This window comes from Protobothrops mucrosquamatus, unplaced genomic scaffold (assembly GCF_001527695.2).
Source record: "Protobothrops mucrosquamatus isolate PMUCROS unplaced genomic scaffold, P.Mucros_1.0 scaffold100, whole genome shotgun sequence".
In the NCBI taxonomy this organism is placed as follows: domain Eukaryota; kingdom Metazoa; phylum Chordata; class Lepidosauria; order Squamata; family Viperidae; genus Protobothrops; species Protobothrops mucrosquamatus.
Genome location: NW_015386473.1, coordinates 349455 through 370863, shown reverse-complemented (window position 1 = coordinate 370863; position 21409 = coordinate 349455). Strand labels below are relative to the sequence as shown.

The 21409-nt window shown below is 38.7% G+C and overlaps 1 protein-coding gene across 1 annotated transcript in view; it reads right to left on the bottom strand.

Annotated features, from left to right (window-relative positions):
• TBC1D22B (TBC1 domain family member 22B) overlaps positions 1 to 16585 on the bottom strand; it is a 42001-nt gene extending 25416 nt beyond the window's left edge. The window contains exons 1-7 of the mRNA XM_015812600.1: positions 16521 to 16585; positions 11572 to 11628; positions 8883 to 9184; positions 6848 to 7027; positions 5662 to 5732; positions 4897 to 5025; positions 3074 to 3139 (exon numbers count right to left, since the gene is read on the bottom strand). Of these exons, the coding sequence (XP_015668086.1) occupies positions 3074 to 3139; positions 4897 to 5025; positions 5662 to 5732; positions 6848 to 7027; positions 8883 to 9184; positions 11572 to 11628; positions 16521 to 16576 (861 nt within the window). The 5' untranslated portion in view covers positions 16577 to 16585. The remainder of the gene's footprint in view (positions 1 to 3073; positions 3140 to 4896; positions 5026 to 5661; positions 5733 to 6847; positions 7028 to 8882; positions 9185 to 11571; positions 11629 to 16520) is intronic.
• Positions 16586 to 21409: the final 4824 nt, after the last annotated feature.

The window sequence follows — 21409 nt, the reverse complement described above, 5'->3', positions numbered from 1 at the left end:
AAATATTTCAGTCAAAGAGGACAAAGGGCACCAAGTGGGCTGTACTGTCATTAATGTGAGCCATCATTAAGCAAATGGTTGTAAATTGAAGACCATCTTTAATTGATATCTTTCAAACAGATGTTTGGGGGTCAGCAGTTTCAGAACAAATTTCATGAATGTCATGCCTAGTTCAAATAGCAGATAACCAATGATGAGGAAAAAAAGCATTACTGGACATCCCGAAGAATACACAATATTGGGCTAAATTCACAAGTATTCAGATGTGGATTAAGGCAGTTTCCTGTTGTTCTAGTCCAACATGTCTCCTACCTCTGTTATGTAGAGTCTTTCCAAAGTCACTATCATGTGTTTTGCAGATGTTCTTATATCTACTGTTAAAAAGTTCCTCATTTTCTGCAATGAGGTTTCTTGCTTATGGATTAATATAGGCAACAAAAGGCCTTCTCACAACTATCTGGTATGGCCGAAATTCATGAACCTTAGGATGAGGCTATTGCTAATATGTACACAGCAGCCCCAAAACACACTGTCAAGTTCAATAAATCACCTCTGCAGAATCAGCAGGATCTGATAGACCATACATTGCAGTTCTTTGACAGAGGTGCTCTAGATTCTCTTGTTTCCTTCAAATATAAGAATAGGACTCAGGCTTGAGGGCCCTGATGGGTTTTCTAGTTACACACCAGATTCAGAAACATTAACCCCAGCATGCTTTACGTCCTCGTGGTGATTTCTGTAATTGAGAGAACTGACATTCTCCGGAATATATATTCACATTTCATGAAACATGGTATGCAAGCAATAATGATAAATGAATAACTTCTCTGTTACATTTGCATCCACAATGATTGAATTTAGTAGACGAGCATCTGAAGACTGTTATTTCAAGAATACAAAATCTGGATGGAGGTATTTATTGCTGGCTGTAGGAAACTTGTTATAGCAGAACAAAACAAGCAATATCTCAGTGCCCTTGGTATAAATTCCCTGACCAGTTTTCCCTTCAAGAGTCTGCACAGGTTATTTTATGACTTTCAGGATAGTCAGCAATGGCATTCAACATATTTGTGACAGATAGCTCTCATTAATCATACTTTGAACATGGCCGTTTGTTTTGCAGCACTACCACTTACATAAATGTTTAAGTATTCTAGCTCTTAAGCTGATCAAAGCTTTATAACAGTATGCACAGGCAATTGTCTGATACAAGGAGAAAAGGGACATACACCAGAAAACAAGCCATGACAATGTGCCTATTCATTTCAAGGCCAACAGCACAGGACCTTGTTAGGTATTTATTTATGCTCCATAAACCTGAAGAACTGAATCAATCTATTATGGTTTTAGACAGACCTTGCATTAGTAATCATAAATTCCCAAACCCAATCAATGCTGACTCCTAAATATAGAAAAGCCCAACAAAGGCTAGGAATGGATTAAGATCACTTAAGCTTGACTGAAACAGCATGATTTGCAGGCATCAGTAAATAATCAGTAGAATCAGATTGGTCAAAGCTATAATGATTTATACTTTATAACATGTTTAGTTATTAATATTTGGAATTCTATTAATCTAGCCATATGTCTGCCATTTAAAACTCTACTAAGATAGTTTATGTTCTTAGGCAAGTTACCTCATTGTTACAATATGGACTTAGTTTTGCTGCTGATACACATTGAAGGGACACTTTAAAAGTCAGAGACTATTCCTTCATGAGGTCACTACTTTCTGTAAAAGAGTTTCTCAAACACTAACTTAACTTCTAAAGAGGCATATCACTAGAGAGCATCTAGAAAGCCCATACAGATTCCTGACTTTTACTCATAGTAACTTCCTAGATATTAGTAGCATCCTCAGAAGACTTATTCTGGATACTTATCACTGAAAGAAGGATAGAAAATGCCTGGAGAAATAAATTCCTTGGTTTTCATGCCTTGGTTTTAAATTCTCCTTCAAAGGTATTCAAAATGGCATACTGTATGGTCAATTTTTCTTCATCAGAAAAAAAATCTTTCCAACTGCACTGGTCTTATTGTTCTACTAATCTTATTTTGATTTTAGAATATTGTCTATTCTATTAATATTTTCGTATTTTTCTTTCGTTCTATTGATTTGTAAGCCACTCTGGGAGATCTTAGATAGCAGGATATTTGGGGCTATAAACAGATAGATAATATCAGAACATTGCAACTAACTAAATATAACTGTGCATAGGAAAAACACTTTATCCTATCTAGTACATTCTAAAAGGTTAAAAAATATGGAGAAGTTGAACCTTTTTTGTTGAAAGTTTGTAATTTCATGCAATAATTGAATATATGGATTCTTATGAAAAGTCCATAATTAGACAATATTGAAGCTACCTGGCTGCAGATTGAAATGTTAGTCCTGTATATATTTTTTTTCTGTTGATTTGCCAGCAACATCTAGTAATATGATGCAATGCCATTGTGTTACAAATTTCTTTATCGCCACAGCAATGGCTGGTAAATTAAAAGAAAACAGAATGCAACATTATCCTATCATACGTTTATATTAATGCAGATCCCTAAGAACAAAGAGACAGGGAAATATTTACCCAGTGGCAGTGTGCATTCTTTTATAACTTCATAATGATTTTTGCATTTCCCAAATGGTACACTTAAGTAGAATATTGATAAAATATTCCTGCAAAAATAAGTGTGCCTGCATGATTCATTTATATTGCATTTTGAAGATGCAGCATGTAATAGTACATAGCCACGTAACTTTTAGAGTGGAAAGAAAATACTTAAAAGAGTGATTAAAAATATATATATCTATCAGAACAGCCCTTGAATAATACAAGGCTGTTAACCCTAGAACATTCTTCCTTGACCTCATCAAGTTTATGATGTTGAACTTCAATTCCCAGAATTCCTCAGCCAAATGAAAGTTGACGTTCACACATCTTAAACTGGTTGCCGTTGGGTATCTGTGCTCAGAAAATCAGAAATGCATTGAACAAAACAAAAATTTCAGTAAGCATCGTTGATCACCAACATCAAGAGTTAAATGACTTATCGGGGGGGGGAAGAGAAAAATTCTCACCTCTTGAACTAATGGTTGCTGGAACAGAGGGATGAGAGGATTTGTCCGTGGAATGTCTATATGGATCTGAAAATGATTTTTAAGAAAATAAAAAGATATTAAGGACTGCAAATAAATCTTGCAATCTGCAAATATAAGGCAACATTTCTATGGCCTAATCTAAACAGAAGATAGAATGTCACTGATTCACAGAGCACTAACATTGTAGCATGTTCTTGCTCATCCAACTAAACAATGATTCAAGGATATGTTAATGATCCAGCACAAATATGCAAGCCCTGCAGGAATAATCCCTTCAAAAGGCTACCCTAAAAGACCTAGATAATTTTCCCAAAGTAGCTTCCCTCTGGGTCAAGAGTGCCTGCCATTCCTGAAAGACTCCCAGGCACCAGCCTGGTAGTTATGAGGTTCAGTTTTGTAGGGAGCATACGGGAAGCTTTCCTCCCAGCAAAAGAGCAAGCAGCCCACACTGTCAATGGCAGGAAGAACATAGTGATATAGAGCTGCTTCAACAGGAAGGAGTAGGGAAGTCTTGCGTAGCTTTTTCCTTTTCTTTCCAGGAAAGCAATTCCAGTGGCTCTCTCTGGAAAGAGGTGGAAAAAAGCATCCCAGAGCAAGGTGTGTTGGAGATTAGACCTCCGCTCCCCACAAGCATGCTTAAAATCATGGATTTTCCCCAAACCACCAAGCTACTGATCTGCAAGCAAGTTCCTGGAGAATGAACAGAGTTTTTTGTACATGCATACGTTTATGTGTCTACTGGGTATATACAGTATGTATATCTGGAATATATGGCATTCAATATCTGAAATAGCTCTGAAAGGCAAAAAGGTTATCTATTCCTGTTCTAGGGCAGAGGCCCCCAACCTTTTGGGCACCAGGAACCGGTTCCGTGGAGAGAGGTTTTTCCGTGGACCGGAGGGGCGTGGTTTTGTGTGCTGCCTGCATCCTGCGGATGGGACTTTGCTTGATTGTGTGGACAGGTTGCTGGCATGCCGCGGCACGGTACCGGTCCATGGACTGAGGGTTGGGGACCCCTGTTCTAGGGTCATTAGTCAGATCAGTTTCATGTCTGCTGACTTTTGACAATGAATAACACCTAGGGAGTCTAGTATAGTATTACCAATGTTAATTTGGGAATCTGGAATGGGAAGACCCATTCAACTACAGAACTCACTGAGTGACTTGTGCAGAAACTGTCTCAACCAATCTATCTCACATGACTATTGTTATGTGGGTAAAATTCAGGAATTTCCTTACTTTCCAAATATATGTTTTGGAGCTCAGAAAAGGTGGAAGCATAAATGCAAAGAATTGTAACTAAACAAATAATGGTCAGAACTACATGCAAATCGGTAAGGGGTCAAGTTCAATCTAGAGCAGTGGTGGCGAACCTATGGCACGGGTGCCAGAGGCGGCACTCAGAGCCCTCTCTGTGGCCATTGCCCCAGCCCCGCCTCTCCACGGCCCCCTCCTCACTAGCAGCCCCCCCAGAGAGTTGCCCCCGGGCACGGCCCGCACAGAGCAGCACAGCCAAGAACATGGCAGCCAGGCAGCAGGGACAAGACTCTGCCTTCGTGCCCCAACGCGTGCAGATGATGCTGCTCGGTGTGGGTGGAGGGCGTGGCTGCCATGGTGCTACAGGGTCGCCTGGGTGATCTCCGGCAGGTGGTGGAGGCAGTGGCTGGCCCTGCAAGTGGGCGGAGGTGGAGCAGGGGCAGGCGGCGGAGCAGGCGGGTGGGCTGGGGGAGCGGAGCAGTTTTTGGGCACTCGGTCTCTAAAAGGTTCGCCATCGCTGATCTAGAGATTAGAAGTCTGAGTACCTGCCGATAGGTATCTTGATGGTGCTCCTCATTTCTGGAATCATAATACTGTTGTATGAACCCAAAATACTCTTCTCGTTTTCGTTGTAAAGTCAGCTTCCTTCGTTCCATATTGGCAGGGAGATAACCCTATAGAAGACAAAACCTGTCAAGTCAAAATCCCTCCACTGTGTTCCACACTCCTATCCAATTTTCACTCTGACCTGCCCAATGCTAGCCCACAAGAAGAAAAGGGTATAGGATTTAACAAGAGTCCAACAAAAAATTATAGAACCAAAAGTTCAAAAAATGTAGCTTCCTCTAATCAAGTTCTCCATTGGGGAAAGAAACCACAACTATCAACATTTTTCCTTGCACTGAATGCTTAAAAGCATTGGAGAAGGTCTTACTTTGGAGCCTACAATTCCAGCATCAGATAAAGATTTCTTGTGAAGTCGGAAATACTGTTGCCATGTAATTTCTCTCATTTTCTACAGACTTTGGAATTCATTGACATTCTTGCTTTTTCATGGCATAACTAACATAACATATGGGCTATTTTTATTTCTAAATCAGTTTTTACAAACCTAAGCATAAAATGTACTGTTCTCCCATGCTACAGTGTCATATTCCTCTCAAGAGATCTCAGGCAGCTTGGTTAAGAAAGACTTGGGCTAAAAAGCCAACCAGGAGCTGGGTTTGCCTGGAGCCCAGTTATGCATCTTGGATACATTTTCATTATGTAGATGACACAAGTTGTCCTAGGTCAGAGGATGCAGCACTCACTGATAAAAGTCGCCAAGTCACAGGACGAACCTCTCTGGGGACACCAGGCCAGCTGCATTTCCTCAATTCATCTGCAAAGGGGAAACAGTGAGTTGATTCATATTAAGTTTTTGGCGTTTTTAAAGAAGGCAGAAAGAATATACCTTTTTCCCCCTCTGGGTAAGTAACTTGTTGTTTAGATATGTAGGGCAATGGTGACTACTGGGTTTCCCCGAAAATAAGACCCAATCGGAAAATAAGCCCTAGCATGATTTTTCAGGATGCTCGTAATATAAACCCCACCCCAAAAATAAGCCCCAGTTAAGATCGTCAGCCAGACGGATGCATTTAGTACTGTATTTCCCTGAATATAAGCCCTAACAGGAAAGTAAGTCCTAATGCATCTTTTGGAGCAAAAATTAATATAAGACTCAGTCTTATTTTCAGGGAAACATGGTATGTCTCTTTGTATTTTAATTCTTTTAAATTTAAAATTGGATTTAAAATATGTATGAAAACAAAATTATAAATCAAATATAATCATTGGGACTGTATAGATCAGTGGTGGCGAACCTATGGCACGGGTGCCAGAGGCGGCACTCAGAGCCCTCTCTGTAGGCACGTGCGCCGTCGCCCCAGTCCTAGGCCTTCAGCTGGGTTTTATAAAACCTTTTCGTTTTAGGCCTCCACTGCCGTGTGCAAAAAAAAAAAAAGGTTCAATCAGTCAATTTCAACTTCTCGCAGGGAAAAAAAAGATATTGCAAAGTTGGAATTGATTGATTGAACCTTTTAGTCCCACCCAGTCTGCCATTACCACCGCAGTCACGCCCACCCAATGGGCCACACCTACCCAATTGGCCACACCCACCTGGCACCCGATGATGCATAAGTGGGTTTTGGGTTGCAGTTTGGGCACTCGGTCTCTAAAAGATTCGCCATCACTGGTATAGATCTACAACTGTACAGCTTTAATCCTCATGCAATCCTTGCTTAATGAGATCCCTCCCAAGACTAGCACATTAGCATTTTTGGCTAGTCCGGCTAGGGATGATCTCACACTGTAATCTCATGCTACACAAGGACATTTGTGATAACCTAAACAAGCTTGCACCACCACGGGAGGGATGTGGCTTGTTTGTTTATTTATTATTTCTAGAAACCGTAAAAGTTCTTGGGGTGCTTTTATCATCCCAACACCCGGACTCACCTAGATCTGTGTTTTGGCTGGACAGAAGCTGCCGGAATTTTTCCAAGCGAGTTTTCTCACGCACCGTCATGGGAGGAGCCCCAGAAGCATTTTGGTCAGAGATGCGAGCGACAAGTGGAATGATGGGTCGGAGTGGAAGGGATTGCTGTTTGTGGAGGGGGTTGCGCATACAGGCATCCTCTAAAAGAGTTTAAAGAGGTCCATCAGGAGTATACTGGGCAGCAGCAAACACTGGAGCTTCCAGAATCCATTGTTTTCTTCATGCCTCCAGAATCTCCAATTCCAGGAAGGCTCCCGCACCTTTAAACACACACATGGCAAGGAAAGTCTCCATATCTGTGAATTTTCTCTCCCATCACTCAATGATGGCAGAGGCTTCACATGTTGAACTGTTTCCTGCCATGCTGTTATTAAAAAGGTACGCAAAGAACTTGAGAATTAGTCAAAATAAACTACAAACCAATTTACTCCTACTGAGCAAGTTATCAAACCCCTGCACAGGAATACCCTGACATTTTATGATTTTCACTATGCTTGACATAACTTTTTAAGGAAAGTGCAGAGATCCAATGATTGTAATGGTAAAAGTAGAATGTTGTATTGTTGGCAATTTAGATGGATGGCTCTTAAACCACTTTCACTGATGCCAAGATTACCTGGCCTGTCCATCAACATTATATAAAGCCAATGCTCTCTCAGCTCTTCTTCCATCGTCTCCTCCTGTTCAATCCCTTCCATCTGTTTCCAGATTTCAGGCTCTTTCATTCCTTCTTCCTTCAGCATGCTAAACAACAAAATCAATAGCACAGAAGAGGAAGCACGACACCTCAAAGGCAATCTACAATCCCCAATTCCTCTATACTACAATGCTAAAAAGCCAACCAATTTCCAGAAAAGAAATGTAACCTGGCATGGGCTTTGATGCCATCTGGTGGTAGCTTTGCAATCAGATAGCTCATTTTTCAAAGCCAGACAGCAGAATATACTTTGCTCGTTGAAGTATACAAGATAAGGCATGCATTATCTTAATTGTTTGATTAATATTAGGAGTGTACAATTTTTGGCTTGAGGATTCCATTAGGCTTTGTGGCAGAAGCCATTTCAAGGGAAATTTCAGAGACTATGCAGGGTGAAATGGGTATCTTTACAGTATTTGTAAAGATTAAGGTACTGATTTTACCCTTTAATCTTCCCTAAAATCCAAAGCCATCAAAGATGTTGTCATAACATTTTGGGAGTGGAACACAAAAAAAATTCTGGCAGGCTGCATGATGACTCCAGGCAATATATTTTACACTCATATCTTACATGCAATATCAAGATTCTTTGGTCACAACTCTATGTTCTTCCCAAAAGTTTCAAAAAAAATGTGAGTACCAGTTTGCTAACCAAAAGGTCTTTATCTACAGAAAGAGCACACACATCTTCCCCCGCCCTCCAATAAACATGCAGTAACTATGCTTGATATCAGTTAGTAAAAATGACTAATCACTGCTCATGAGAGCATATCAGATCTATGCATGCTCTGCAAAGAAACGTACTTCCAAAATTACTATTATAATTTAAATGTCAAGAAAAGCCAAGGTCTACCAACTACAATACTAAATCAGATCCCAGGATTCACCTTGTCTAGCACCCAAATATACTGTAACCAATGTCCATAAACAAATATGAAGCTCAAGAAAATTTTTATATATCTGCATCAATGTATTTTGTTCCTGCTAAATACAGGACAAACTAAAAAGTTTAAAAAAGCATGAAAGTCTTGTTTCCTGGGATATTGTACTTAGCCAGTTACCAGCTTTCAGGATTTCATCAGGAATTAGCCACACACATAAAAACCTATTTCTTCATCCATAAGGAAAAAAAATGCATTTCTTGGCTAAAATAGATTGAAGGTTTTGAGAAGATTCCATTCTGCCTTTGCCTACAAATGCAGCATTTATACAGAACTGCAGAATTCACCCTCACAAATTTGATGGGATATACCGTAGTAATATACCTCAAAAAAAGCCAAGAGCCACAAGCAACGTACCAGGTCCTCTGGATAGCTGGGCCTCACTGTTGGATTTGATGACTTTACAATTGATTGGTGCATCGCTGAGAGCTGCCTGGGGCCACTCGGGTTTCATACGCAGCCTGCTGTGATTTTCTAGGACTTGTGCTGCTGTGGCCTTGGCCACTTTAGAGTTCAATGTTTGGAAAGATGAGAAATCTTCATCTTCATCATCCCCAATATCCCAAGCATCACTAGTGTCCCGAGCAAACTCATGAAAACTGCTGGCCTTCTTATTTTTCATAGATAGCGTGTTGATCTTGGAGCGTTCCTTGATGAAGCTAAAAAAGTAAAGTGACACACTGTATTGAGAATTGCACTCAGCTTTGATATATAAATTTTCCTTGTCTATAATAACCTTTCATCATCATTATCATTTAATGTATCAGGTGCTCTCCCTCCATCCCACTGGTTCCCTCTCTTCCCTTTCAGTGACCCGAAGAATGGAACATAATTTTAGGCAATCTCCACCAAATACAAACTTCAAAATCTAAACCAGAGCTTTATAGACTTAGCAGGCAAGAAACCAAACCATTTCTGCCTAAGTCCATTATATAACGGGCAGTCCATGAAACCTTCTATGTGGTAAGCAAAGCAAAACTTTGGTTTTATGTTATGTAAGTAGAATACTAAAGAAGTATAAACAACGCATATATATATAAGACATGTGAAAATAGAAATGTTAATATACTTTTGCCCAATTAACATGCATATTGAATAAAGACACAATCCCATTGTTGGAGTAACACTGTTAATTTGCACTTGCTTTATTTTCAGTTATATGAATCATGATCCTAGCATCAAAGAACCTAGGATAAATCTTTGTCTATTCAGACCAAGAAACCTAAATGAATTCCAAGAAAGCAAGGCAGATCAAAATTGAATTTAAAATGCAAAAAAGAAATTTCTTAAGAATACATCAGAAACCCCTACCAATAATCCAAAGTTAATGATGGTACTGAGCCCCCATTAGTTCCAGTGGTCTTTGCTCACATGTACTTTTCAATCATAAATTTTAATACAAAATGATGTTAACTAAATTGACAAATGGAAGTAAATTCTAAATAGTTGCATGATAATCCAGAAGTCAAATGTCAATAACAGTAACAAATAAAAGACCAAATTTAGCCAATCAGTGTACATAGACCAACATAAAAGGCACCATGTTTCTCAAACTTGGTCAATTGAAGATAGGTGGACTTCAGCTCCCAGAATTCCCCAGTCAGCATTGCTGGGAGTTGAAGTCCACAAGTCATAAAAGAGCCAAGGTTGCCTACCCCTGCTCTAGGCATTATTATTTAAGGACTAAAATGAATGTGTTAAATCAATGGCTCCCAGCCTATAGTCTGAGAGGGTTATGTATATTGCCTTCATTGAAAGTTCCAAAACAAAAGTGGTTAAATCCCTTTTTTAAATACAAATTTTAGTAAGAATTTTTCACAGAATAAAAGACAAATCCCAAAAAAGAGAGAAAAGTTACAAGAAACAAAAGTAAGAAAGACAGAAAGAGAACCAAAGGTGAAGAAATAAATGACTTCTGATCTTTGCAACAGTTATTTACAAATTTATTATCCTTCCCTCCCACCTGGATGTTACACTAATTGCATAGATACATAGACAGATCTATATTTTCATCGTTTATACAGTAATCAATAATGCATAGACTAAATTCAGTGACTCCAGTACAACCACTTCAAAGTTCAGCAGTTAATATTCTTGAAATAATCATCTTTATTCAGAATGACACTAAAACTGGCCTACGTATGTCTTTGGCCTTCTTATATCCCAAATGTCCCTCTCCCTTTACAAAGATTCAATCAATAACCAAAGCAGTGATAAGGATTTATAATAAATGACTTAATGTTGTATAGCCCATAATATAAATGCAACAGGTAAGTGATATCAGTGTGAATGAATATAGCTTAAGGATAGCCAAAAATAAAAAAATACAAAGGTAAATCAGTATAGAATTTATTATATACTAGCTGTACCCGGCCACGCATTGCTGCGGCTCAGTCTGGTTAAATGGAAAAGAAAGAAAAGAGAAAGTGCACGTTTGTAATATGTTTAATTTCACAATGCTTGTGGGTGTGTTGCTTTTACATCCAACATAGCGCTGTTTTTCAAAAAAAGCATGTTTTTACCTGTCACAGGTGTGACATTTATATAATAGTAGGTATATAAAAACATGCACGTATTCGAATGCAATGTTGTATCAAAATTTCAAAGCAATCGGTGAAGAACTTTCGGAGATTTAAGATTTTGAACAAACGAACATTTACATTTTTATTTATATAGATTTAAGATTTATGAAATGAATATTTCAAATTTCTTTATAAAATCATATTTGCTATTTAAATATGACACCTCTTTAACAGTTAATGTTTAATTCATTTAAGCATGTCCCAATTCATTTAAGCATGTCCCATGATCAAAATTTGGGTGCTTGACAAGTGGCATGTATTTATGATAGTTGCATTGTCCAGGGCTCATATGATCACAATTTGTAACCTACCAAGCTCGCTTCTGACAAGCAAAAGCAATGGGGGAAGCCAAATTCACTTAACAACTGCAGTGACTTGCTTAAAAAACGGTGGCAAAGAAGGTTGTAAAATGGGACAAAAGTAAGCACTAAAAAGTATTTACTTTTTAGTGAAAAAGTACTTACTTTTTAGTGAGCCGTGGGTCCAGTGGAGGATGCTGAGCTCCATATACAGGTTGAATACTGTAAAAGAGACAAGAGACACAACTAATATTAGATGTATATCCTGCCTTTCCTTCAAAAGAGTTCAAGGCAACCTCAATTTTCCTCTATAACAATGTTTCTGCGAGACAGAATGGGCTGAGAGGTTGGGTCTGTCCCAAAATAATCCAGTGAGATTTGATGGCTGAAGGTGAATCTGAATTTGGGTCCTCCTCACTCTAGTCTAGTGCAATAAATAGCACTGGCTTTGGAAATAACCACAGAAACAACTTCAGCATCCTCAATGTTTCATAATAATTCAGAGCTGAAGGGTAGTTCTTTTAAGAGGACAGATATTTCTTTTGAACTGCTATGGCAGGCATGTCAAACTGCTGGCCTGCAGACCGGATGCGTCACGCCAAAACTGCGCCCACCCCATTGCCGGCAATGGGGAAAAAGTCCCAATACGTTGCACGATGTCACGTGACATCACGAGTTTGACATGCCAGTGCTATGGTAACATGAAAAACAACAACAACAACAACATGAAATTAAGAGTGGGGTTGTGAAAAGTTCAGAATGAAATGCAGAATAAGTCTTCAACCCCAGTCATAATATTAGAGTGGCTGAGTTTGGTGTTTTATATTAAACATAACAGTGTTTCTCAATCTTGACAATTTTAAGGCATGTGGACTTCAACACCCAGAATTCCACAGCCAGCATTGCTGGCTGTGGAATTCTGGGAGTTGAAGTCCACATGCCTTAAAATTGTCAAGGTTGAGAAACACTGAAACATAATATGGTTGTTCTGAGCAACGAATGTGTGATTCTTGCCTTTCGCCATTAGAAGTGTTACAGAAATAGTTTAAAGAATTTTAAAAAAACACCACTTTGGCCTTAATTACATGAGAACCAGACCATTATGGCTTATTCAATAAACCACAGGTTTAACAAAACCTAACTTAATATGGCGTGTGAAATTAGTGTGGAAATTTTGTAATCTGTAAATAAGGTTTCTTATTCTTTTTAAAAAAGAATTATTTTATGCAGTTCTGCTTTTGCTCCAGTAAGATACTACTACTTAAGAAATACAAATGCTCATTTCATAAAGAAAACTTATTTCTTTATTTGCATTTATTTATTTATTTATTGGACATATAGGGTTGCAAAATTCAAACAATGTAAGTTTGGGCAATATAAAAAAACAAAACAAAAAAACCCCACCCCAACTCCAACATAACATAAAAAACTAGTACATAAAAGAAAAATGATGATCTAATTTGATAATTAAGCAATCAGAAAAGGATTCTACTTAACTGGACCCCAAAAGCCTCCCCGGGGGGGGGGGGCAGATCTTAACTGCTTTTTGAAGGCAAAAGAATTGGGGTCTGTTTTATATTGGGAGAAGGATTGTTCCAGAGAATACAGCCATAAAAAAAGGCATGCAAATCCTGTGAGACGGGAAAGTTTAAAAGCTGGAACTTGGAGCATGCTCTCCCTATGGAGGCATGTGGAATGGATAGATGTTCTTGGAAGAAGACAATCCTGAAAGTAACTCAATATCTTGAATCAAAACCAGGAGCCTATTAGGGGCAAGTGCAGTTTATGGAGTAGTGGTGTTATATGGGCAAAATGAACTGCACCTATAACTCCCTGTGCTATTGCAATTGAACTTCCAGATGGTCTTCAAGAGCAGTCCCATATGTCGCAGTAGTCTAATTGGGAGGTGACTAAAGTGTGAATGAGCACGAACAAGAGCTCCTAGTCCTGGAATGAATGCAACTGGTACACCAGACATAGTTGTGCAAAGGCCCTCTGGGCTACTGCTGCTACCTGCTCTTAGGACAAGAGTTTGAGTCCAGAAAGGCCTCCAGGTTGCACATCGTTTGAATGGGGCAGTGTCAACCTAGTCTAGAATGAAGATGGAAACACCCAGATCCAGAATCCATAACCATTCCACCATGGCAGGATTCAGGCACAACCTACAATATGTTTGAAATAATAGAAAGCAGTTTCCAAAGACTTTTAACAGTTTCATTTGGATAGATAGAGCCAGAGATATACAATTGAGTATCATAACGGTAAGCCCCCCACAGGTTTAGTTTATTTTATCTAGAGTTTAACACACTGAAACAGAGGAGTATAATGACAAAACTATGCAGACATTTTAAGGACCAATTCAGTAAGCATTCTTAATAAAGCTATCCAGCTACAAGGAAAAGCAATAACAGAATTGACAATCCATTGTAAACACCTTTCCTTTACTTAATGCCAAGAAGTCACGTGGAAGTGATTTCCCATTTTAATAAACAACTCTTTGCTAGTTTCCACGACATTCTGGCCCAAATCAAAATATCTGTTATCCCTTTTAGCAGATTTAACAGAAACCAGCTGACAGAGCTCTATGTATGCCAAGTGATTTTTTTTTTCCTGCTTAGTCTGAAACTAGCTGCCTGGTGGTGGAACAGATCATATGCTCATTTTTTTCTAGCCCATACATAACATATATACAAAATTGCAAACTGTGTGTATTATAAACAATTTGTGCACATTCACATTATACAACTTTAGGAGGAATAAGATAGCCATGTTTGGAAATCCTGTATAAACCAACTATTATCTGATAAAAATTATCAAGCTTCAGAGCTTCATAAAACAATAAAGGGGAAACCTTGCACTCTCTTCTGCTGGTGTGAGATATCACAGCACTGATGATGTTGCAAAGTACTCACACCAAAAATGGAAGAAGTTTATATTTACTGGTTAGCTCAGGTTCAAGTTGGCTCATTTGCCTTTCCCAAACCAGTTTATCTGGTTGAGTCAACTTTACTGTTTAAAACAACTACAGATGAAAGCGGATTCACAGAAAGGCAGAATTATATGCAAGCAGGATGTGGCATTATAATAAGACATCCAAAACAAAAAAGTGCTACTGCACTTGCAAAAATATTTTCTCTTTCTTTTCAAACACACATATTATACAACATTTGTTTGCAATGTTCCTAGACTTCTGAACTATCCAAGTATTCTCATAGCCAGAGAAGCTAGAGTAGTAAAGATAGAAACAAGAATTACCTACTTGGATAGAATTTAAAGCTAGCAAAGCATTCCTGGTTGGCTCAGGTTCAAGTTGGCTCATTTGCCTTTCCCAAACCAGTTTAGCTGGTTGAGTCAACTTTACTGTTTAAAACAACTACAGATGAAAGCGGATTCACAGAAAGGCAGAATTATATGAAAAGGATGTGGCATTATAATCAGATATCCAAAACAAAAAGGTGCTACTACACTTGCAAAAATATTGTCTCTTTCTTTTCAAACACACATATTATACAACATTTGTTTGCAATGTTCCTAGACTTCTGAACCATCCAAGTATTCTCATAGCCAGAGAAGCTACAGTAATAAAGATGGAAACAAGAATTACCTACTTGGATAGAATTTAAAGCTAGCAAAGTATTCCAGACACTTACAATGGTAGTTACATGGTCAAGATGAGGTTAGAGGACCAGTTTCTGAACTATACAGCTTTTGCCCCAAATTGCTATCCATGAAGACTGCTACTTAGTTTCCCTACATTTTTCTCATTTATTTCTGATTGTGTCAATTCATTATTTTTTAATTCCTTTAAGATTGCAAAAACAAAAGTGTAGTTTTCTCACATTTAATTGGTAAAAGGGAGCAATCTAATCAAAACTCACAATCTAAATGATATAATTAAGGAGAAAATATTGGAATATTCCAAAATTATGAAATATTGGAAAATATTCCACTGCTGATGCTCAAGTTTCTCCACACCCAAAGTAGTAAGGGAGGAAGTTAAGAAAAAGATGGTCAAGAATATGATCTTATATGGGAAAAGAGCTGAAAGTTTATGCATGCATAAATTTTAACAAGAGTTCAAATTTTGCTAGTAAGACATTGGTTTGAAGAAGATAACAGAAACCTACAGTATGTTTATTCAGCACTCCTTACACATAGAGCTTATGGGAGGAGAAAGAAAAGAAGGGGGACAAAAATCCCTCTAACTCCTTATGATTCAAATATTAAGAGCTTCCCGCTTAAGTTTTATGGGTGAGGGATTACCATAGAGGCCCGTTGCATCTTTAAAAATGGAATAACTTTCTAAGAAAATTGAAAATTCGAGTCTTTTGCTCCAGCCTTGTGTTATGGAAGTTCTCCGGAGGACTCTCTGGGCCGACGATAGGGAAAAGTTTTCAATCATTGCTCTACAGCCGGCCTAACACATTCGTTCGGTTTAAGCATGGCTCGGGTTTTTATTTCAACTTTAACAGGAACTCTCCGCAAAAAGCATTGGCCTAGTAAGCATTACACAGATGCAAACCGATCAGCCTACTACACCAATGAAGGCGCGGGCGGCTTCACTTTCTTGGGGAAAGCGGCACGCTCTGCACCTGTCCAAAGCGCTACTTCGACCGACTTACTCCTAACCATCAGCGCGGCCCGCAAGGCAGAGGTGACCCAGGGCATCGTACTCCTGGAGGCGGGTTTGGAACCTGAGAGCCGAGCAATTAGTTGCTCCACCACTCTGATTAAAAGACTGGGCGTCACATCTCCGAGTGGCAAAAGGGGACAGGACCGCGGGATGATGCCGATGAAGAGATACGGCCCCACGGCTGGAAAGATCCAACTCTTGCCCTCGATGCCAGGCAAGGGGATATCCCGCTTCAGACCACCTCCAGGGCTCTCCCACTTCCCTCTTTCCCTCCTCTTCCTCCTCCTCCTCCATCGCCAGAAGTGACCGACTGAAGCAACTATTCGCTTGAAGAGCAGAGGATCGACCCTTCACCGCACTTCCGAGAAATGAAGGTCGACAAAAACTAGGAGCCAAGCCGGCTTCACTAAGTCAACCTTTGCTCCCCGGGGAACAAACGATCGGTCGGCATCGATGCCCGGACGGAGCCTCCTTTACTCACCTGCCCGGTAGCTTCGCGCTCCGCTTCCAGAACTGCTTGCTGCTTTCCGCAGCCATACCTCGGACAGAGGCCGAGGCCCTCGCTGGCCCGGTAGGGAGAGGGGACAAACCGGAGCGATGGGGCCCGAATCCTCCGGCCGAGACCGTTTCACCTCCTCCTTCCCGGGGTCCCTTTGCCAGTCCCCAGAGCCGCCATCTTGGATTCGGGCGGGCAGAATACACCCATTGGCTGTTTGACGGATAATCCCCAAAGCTTGACCAATCCTGAGTCCCATTTGTAGAGCCACGTGAAGCACGAAGGGAAGAAGAAAAACCTAAACCGGAGGAATCAGAAACCTGCCAGAGAATGAGAGGCGGGACAAGAGATCACAAGCGATAACGGGATGGGGGGGTGGGTGGAGAGAGAGCGAGCATGGAGGGGGGCGGGGGGGCGAGTCACATGCGCTCCAGGGAAGGGGAAGCGGGAAGGGCGGTTTAACTGTCAAAACCAGGCGCGGGAAGGGAAGAGTTGTGTATAAAACAGATGTACAGAAAGTCGCTCAAAGAAGGTATCGATTGAGTATTCAGGAAGTGCTTGACTTTTTTAAAAAAGAAAAACAAAAAAGCGCCGGTTATTTGGCCATATAGTCGCATTTGAATGTACATAAATTTGAAATTAACACACACACCCCGCGCTTTGAAACCTAGAGATAAACAGTTCAGCAAATTAAGTAAAAATATAAATAAAAAATTAGGTGCAAACTTTACTATAATTCGTGTTTTGATACGTGTTTAGAGAGAGAGGCAGGCAGATTCAATCATATTCAATTTCTGGAGACGTCCTGCAGTTTTTTTGGCAACGTTTTTTTTTCCAGAAGTGGTTAGTCATTGCCTCCTTCCTAGGGCTGAGAAAAATAATAATAATAATAATAATAATAATAATAATAATAATGATGATGATGATGATGATGATGATGATGATGATGAATAATAATAATAATAATAATAATAATAATAATAATAATAATAATAATAATAATAATAATAATAATAATAATAATAATAAAAGTTGGAAGGGACCTTGGAGGTCATCGAGTCCAACCCCCTGCTTAGGCAGGAACCCTACACCATTTCAGACAAATGGCTGTCCAGTCTCTTCTTAAAAACTTCAAGTGTTGGAGCATTCACCGCTTCTGGAGGCAGGTTGTTCCACTGGTTAATTGTTCTAACTGTCAGGAAGTTTCTCCTTAGTTCTAGGTTGCTTCTCTCCTTGATTAGTTTCCATCCGTTGCTTCTTGTCCTGCCTTCAGGAGCTTTGGAGAATAGCTTGACTCCCTCTTCTTTGTGGCAGCCCCTGAGATATTGGAACACTGCTATCATGTCCCCCCCTTGTCCTTCTCTTCGTTAAACTAGACATACCAATTCCAGCAACCGTTCCTCATATGTTTTAGCCTCCAGTCCTCTAATCATCTTTGTAAATAATTATTTCATAATTTTGAATGGTTGCTAAGCAACTGGTCTTAAGTTGAGGATTACCTGTACATCAAACAGGCACTGGTTCATTACATAGCTCCCTTGTAAAAGGAAACTCTCTTGTTCTTGTAACTACTTGTAATAATCCTCAACTTACGACCACAATTGAGCTCAAAATTTCCATTGCTAAGCAAAACAGTTAAGTGAGTTTGCCCCATTTTATGACTTTTATGACTTTGCTTGCCACAATTGTTAAGTGAATCACTGCAGTCCACATTGTCTTTGCTTGTCAGAAGGTTGCAAAAGGTGATCACATAATCTCAGAACACTACAACCGTCATAAATACATGCCAGTTGCCAAGCATCTGAGGTTTTCCATTGCCTTTTTCTGGGATTTTTTTTTATAATTTCTTAATATAACCTATAACTCTAAAATGTCCGGTAGCCTCCCATTCAAATATTAACAAGGCCTGAATCTGCTTAACCTTTTCAAGATCAGTTATTCAAAATGAAAACCAGCATTTATCAGAGTATCCATATTTGCATCGAGAGTTAGCCAGAGTCTGCTTGATGTCTTAGTCCTACTTCCTGTGACCAGCAGTTTGCAAGAATGGATCAGTGGCTGAAAACTGTTTCATTGAAATGGTAATACAAATAATGTAGCAGTACCCTGCTGATGATTGCAACAACATCTTTATAAAGATTGAAATTATTTCCAATTAGTTTCTTACGTCAGTTATTACCCCCTTAAAAAACCATATGTAAAGTGCCTTGTGTTTGCCTTGTTGTATGACATATGATATTTATTTTAGGTATTGACATGCAACCACAGTTGAGCCCAAAAGACAATTGTTAAGTGAGTTTTGCCCCCTTTTATGGCCTTTCTTGCTACAATTGTTAAATGAATCACTTTAGTTGTTAAATGAATCATTTGGTCATCTAGCAAATCTGGCTTCCCCGATTAACTTTGTTTATGGAGATTCTCAATTTTCCAGGTCATGGTTGTCCCAAAGGTACTTTTCCAAAAGGCAAATGGACTTTCTTGGTTTTTTCTTTGGAACTGTTTCACTTTCTAAAGTACTGAAGAAGCTTCTTGAATGAGAAGCGAAATGTTGTCACAAAAAACCCCAAGAAAGTCCAGCTGCCTTTTGGAAAAGTACTTTTGGAACACCTATTGACTTTGCTTGTTGGAAATCATCTGGGAAGGTTACAAACAGTGCAACTATCATAAATACATGCTAATTGCCAAGTGTCCGAATTTTGATCACCTAACAATGGAGATGCTGCAAGTGGGGACAGATAATCATAAGTCACTTTTTTCAGTGCCATTGTAACTTTGAATGGTCACTAAATGAATGATTATAAGTCAAGGACTATCTGAATAGGGGAAGAAATTTTGCTTAAATGTAATCAGACGTCTGAATGTATACTCTTAAATTTGCCATACTTGCATATTTCCCAAGTTTGATTTCCCATTCTTGGAGATTACTTGATCCAAGTCTCTTAGGATTTAGAGATTTTTTCTCAAGAATGTATTCTTGACCAGCAGGCTAATGCTAAAATTTGCGATAATGGTACAAAGTATATAAAATAATTCAAGTGATAAATAAATAATCCTAGTGTATCCCTTTAAGTTATGAATATCATTAGGTATTCAATACACTGAGTCACTGAGGGTATACATTTGTCTTTCCAATGTTGTAGAGCTAGATCTTATCAGTATAAAGGACATGGATAATATATTTTCATTATCCACTATTCCCTTCCATCTAATAAGTACATAGTTCAAAAGAATGTAAAAGACAAAAATATTAAATATCACAAAGTCATGTTAATATTCCTTATAACTTTCCTAGATCATAACAATCTTAGGATATCACAAAAATGTTTTCAACAAAGTATTATTCCCACTTTATTTATAAAAAACACAGTGATGTACTCATTCCTTTTTTTATACAAATTCAAAAGGTAATAAATTTTAAATACTACTTTTTGTTCAATAGTCTAACATCTATTAACATTTTATATAGTTGTAATACATTTTACCATTGTTTACTGAAAATGGGGGTCTCTAATTCCTTGTTCAACCCAGTCTTTAAAATTTGTATATAAAATTGATTTATTGATCACAGATATTTATAAAAACTAGAGGAGAGAAAGTATCAAAATGCATCAAGAGAAAGATGAGAGAAAGCATCAAGATCTAGGCAAGACGGGCAGCATATAAATTTAATAAATAAACACATTTTCCAGAAATAATATTTTAAATTATATAAATTATATATTTATATATATTATATATAAATTATATAATGGTTGATAGGAGATACATTTAATCTTTTATATTTTCAACCCTAAACAGAGTCCAGGAAGGAGAATATATGATAAGTGAAGCCATCTGAAATTTGAAATAAGTCAAAGGTTATGCATGATAGTACAGTATACAGATAGTCCTCAACTTATGACTGCTTGTTCAGTGACCATTAAAAGTCATAATGGTGCTGAACAACACAGATTTAAAACCAGTCTGCATAGTTGTGGCTGTTGCAGCATTCCCTGGGTCATGTATTGGTAATCTGAGTGCTTGGGTGCTTGCAATTATGACAGCTCAGTGAGCAATGGTCACATGATTGCCATTTGTGATCCTGTCAGTTTCCCAAAAGCAAAGTCACCACCACCATCTCTCACCCAAGGAGGTCGCTGAGGAGCTTGAGATTCCAGAGATCTTGTACTCTTTAACAACCCCCCACAGCCTTGCCAGCCTACTTGTGCATATGAAAAAAACAAGTGAGTTTTATCGTCAATCCAGGGGCCATATCCCAAATCTGGAGTCATTTTATAAACCCTTTGGAAAATCAGAATTTATCTAGCATACATATTGTGTCTGAATTTTATCAAAAGGTTTTTTCTATATCAAATGATAGAACTATAGTTTTGTATTATCTGTCTTTATTCAAATCAATCAGCTCCTCTACAAGCTGCATATTATCCATACTGTCTTCTTTCAACAACTTCTGGTTTTTGGTTGTTTGGTTTGAAGTTTTCACTGGGGAGAGCACTGAGGTTACTCAAATAATTTAGAACCTTACTGTTAGAGGGTATATATTAATCTGCTCAGAGTCTTTTGGGGTTTGGAGCAGTGTATGAACCCAAATAAGTAAATAAAATGTTTCTTAATTTGTTGTGCAAATAAGTAAGTATATAGATAGTCCTTGCTTACCAACCACTTGTCCAGTGACTGTTCAAAGTTACAATGGTGCTAAACAAGGATACTTAAAAGTATCCTTGAAGTTGTGGTCATCATAATGTCCCTGCAGTCAGATTATTGTAATTTGGGCACTTGGCAACTGGCATGCAATTATGAAGTTGCAGCATCCTGTGGGTCACTTGATTGCTATTTGTGACCTTCATTGCTGGCTTCAGATAAGCTGGTGCAGA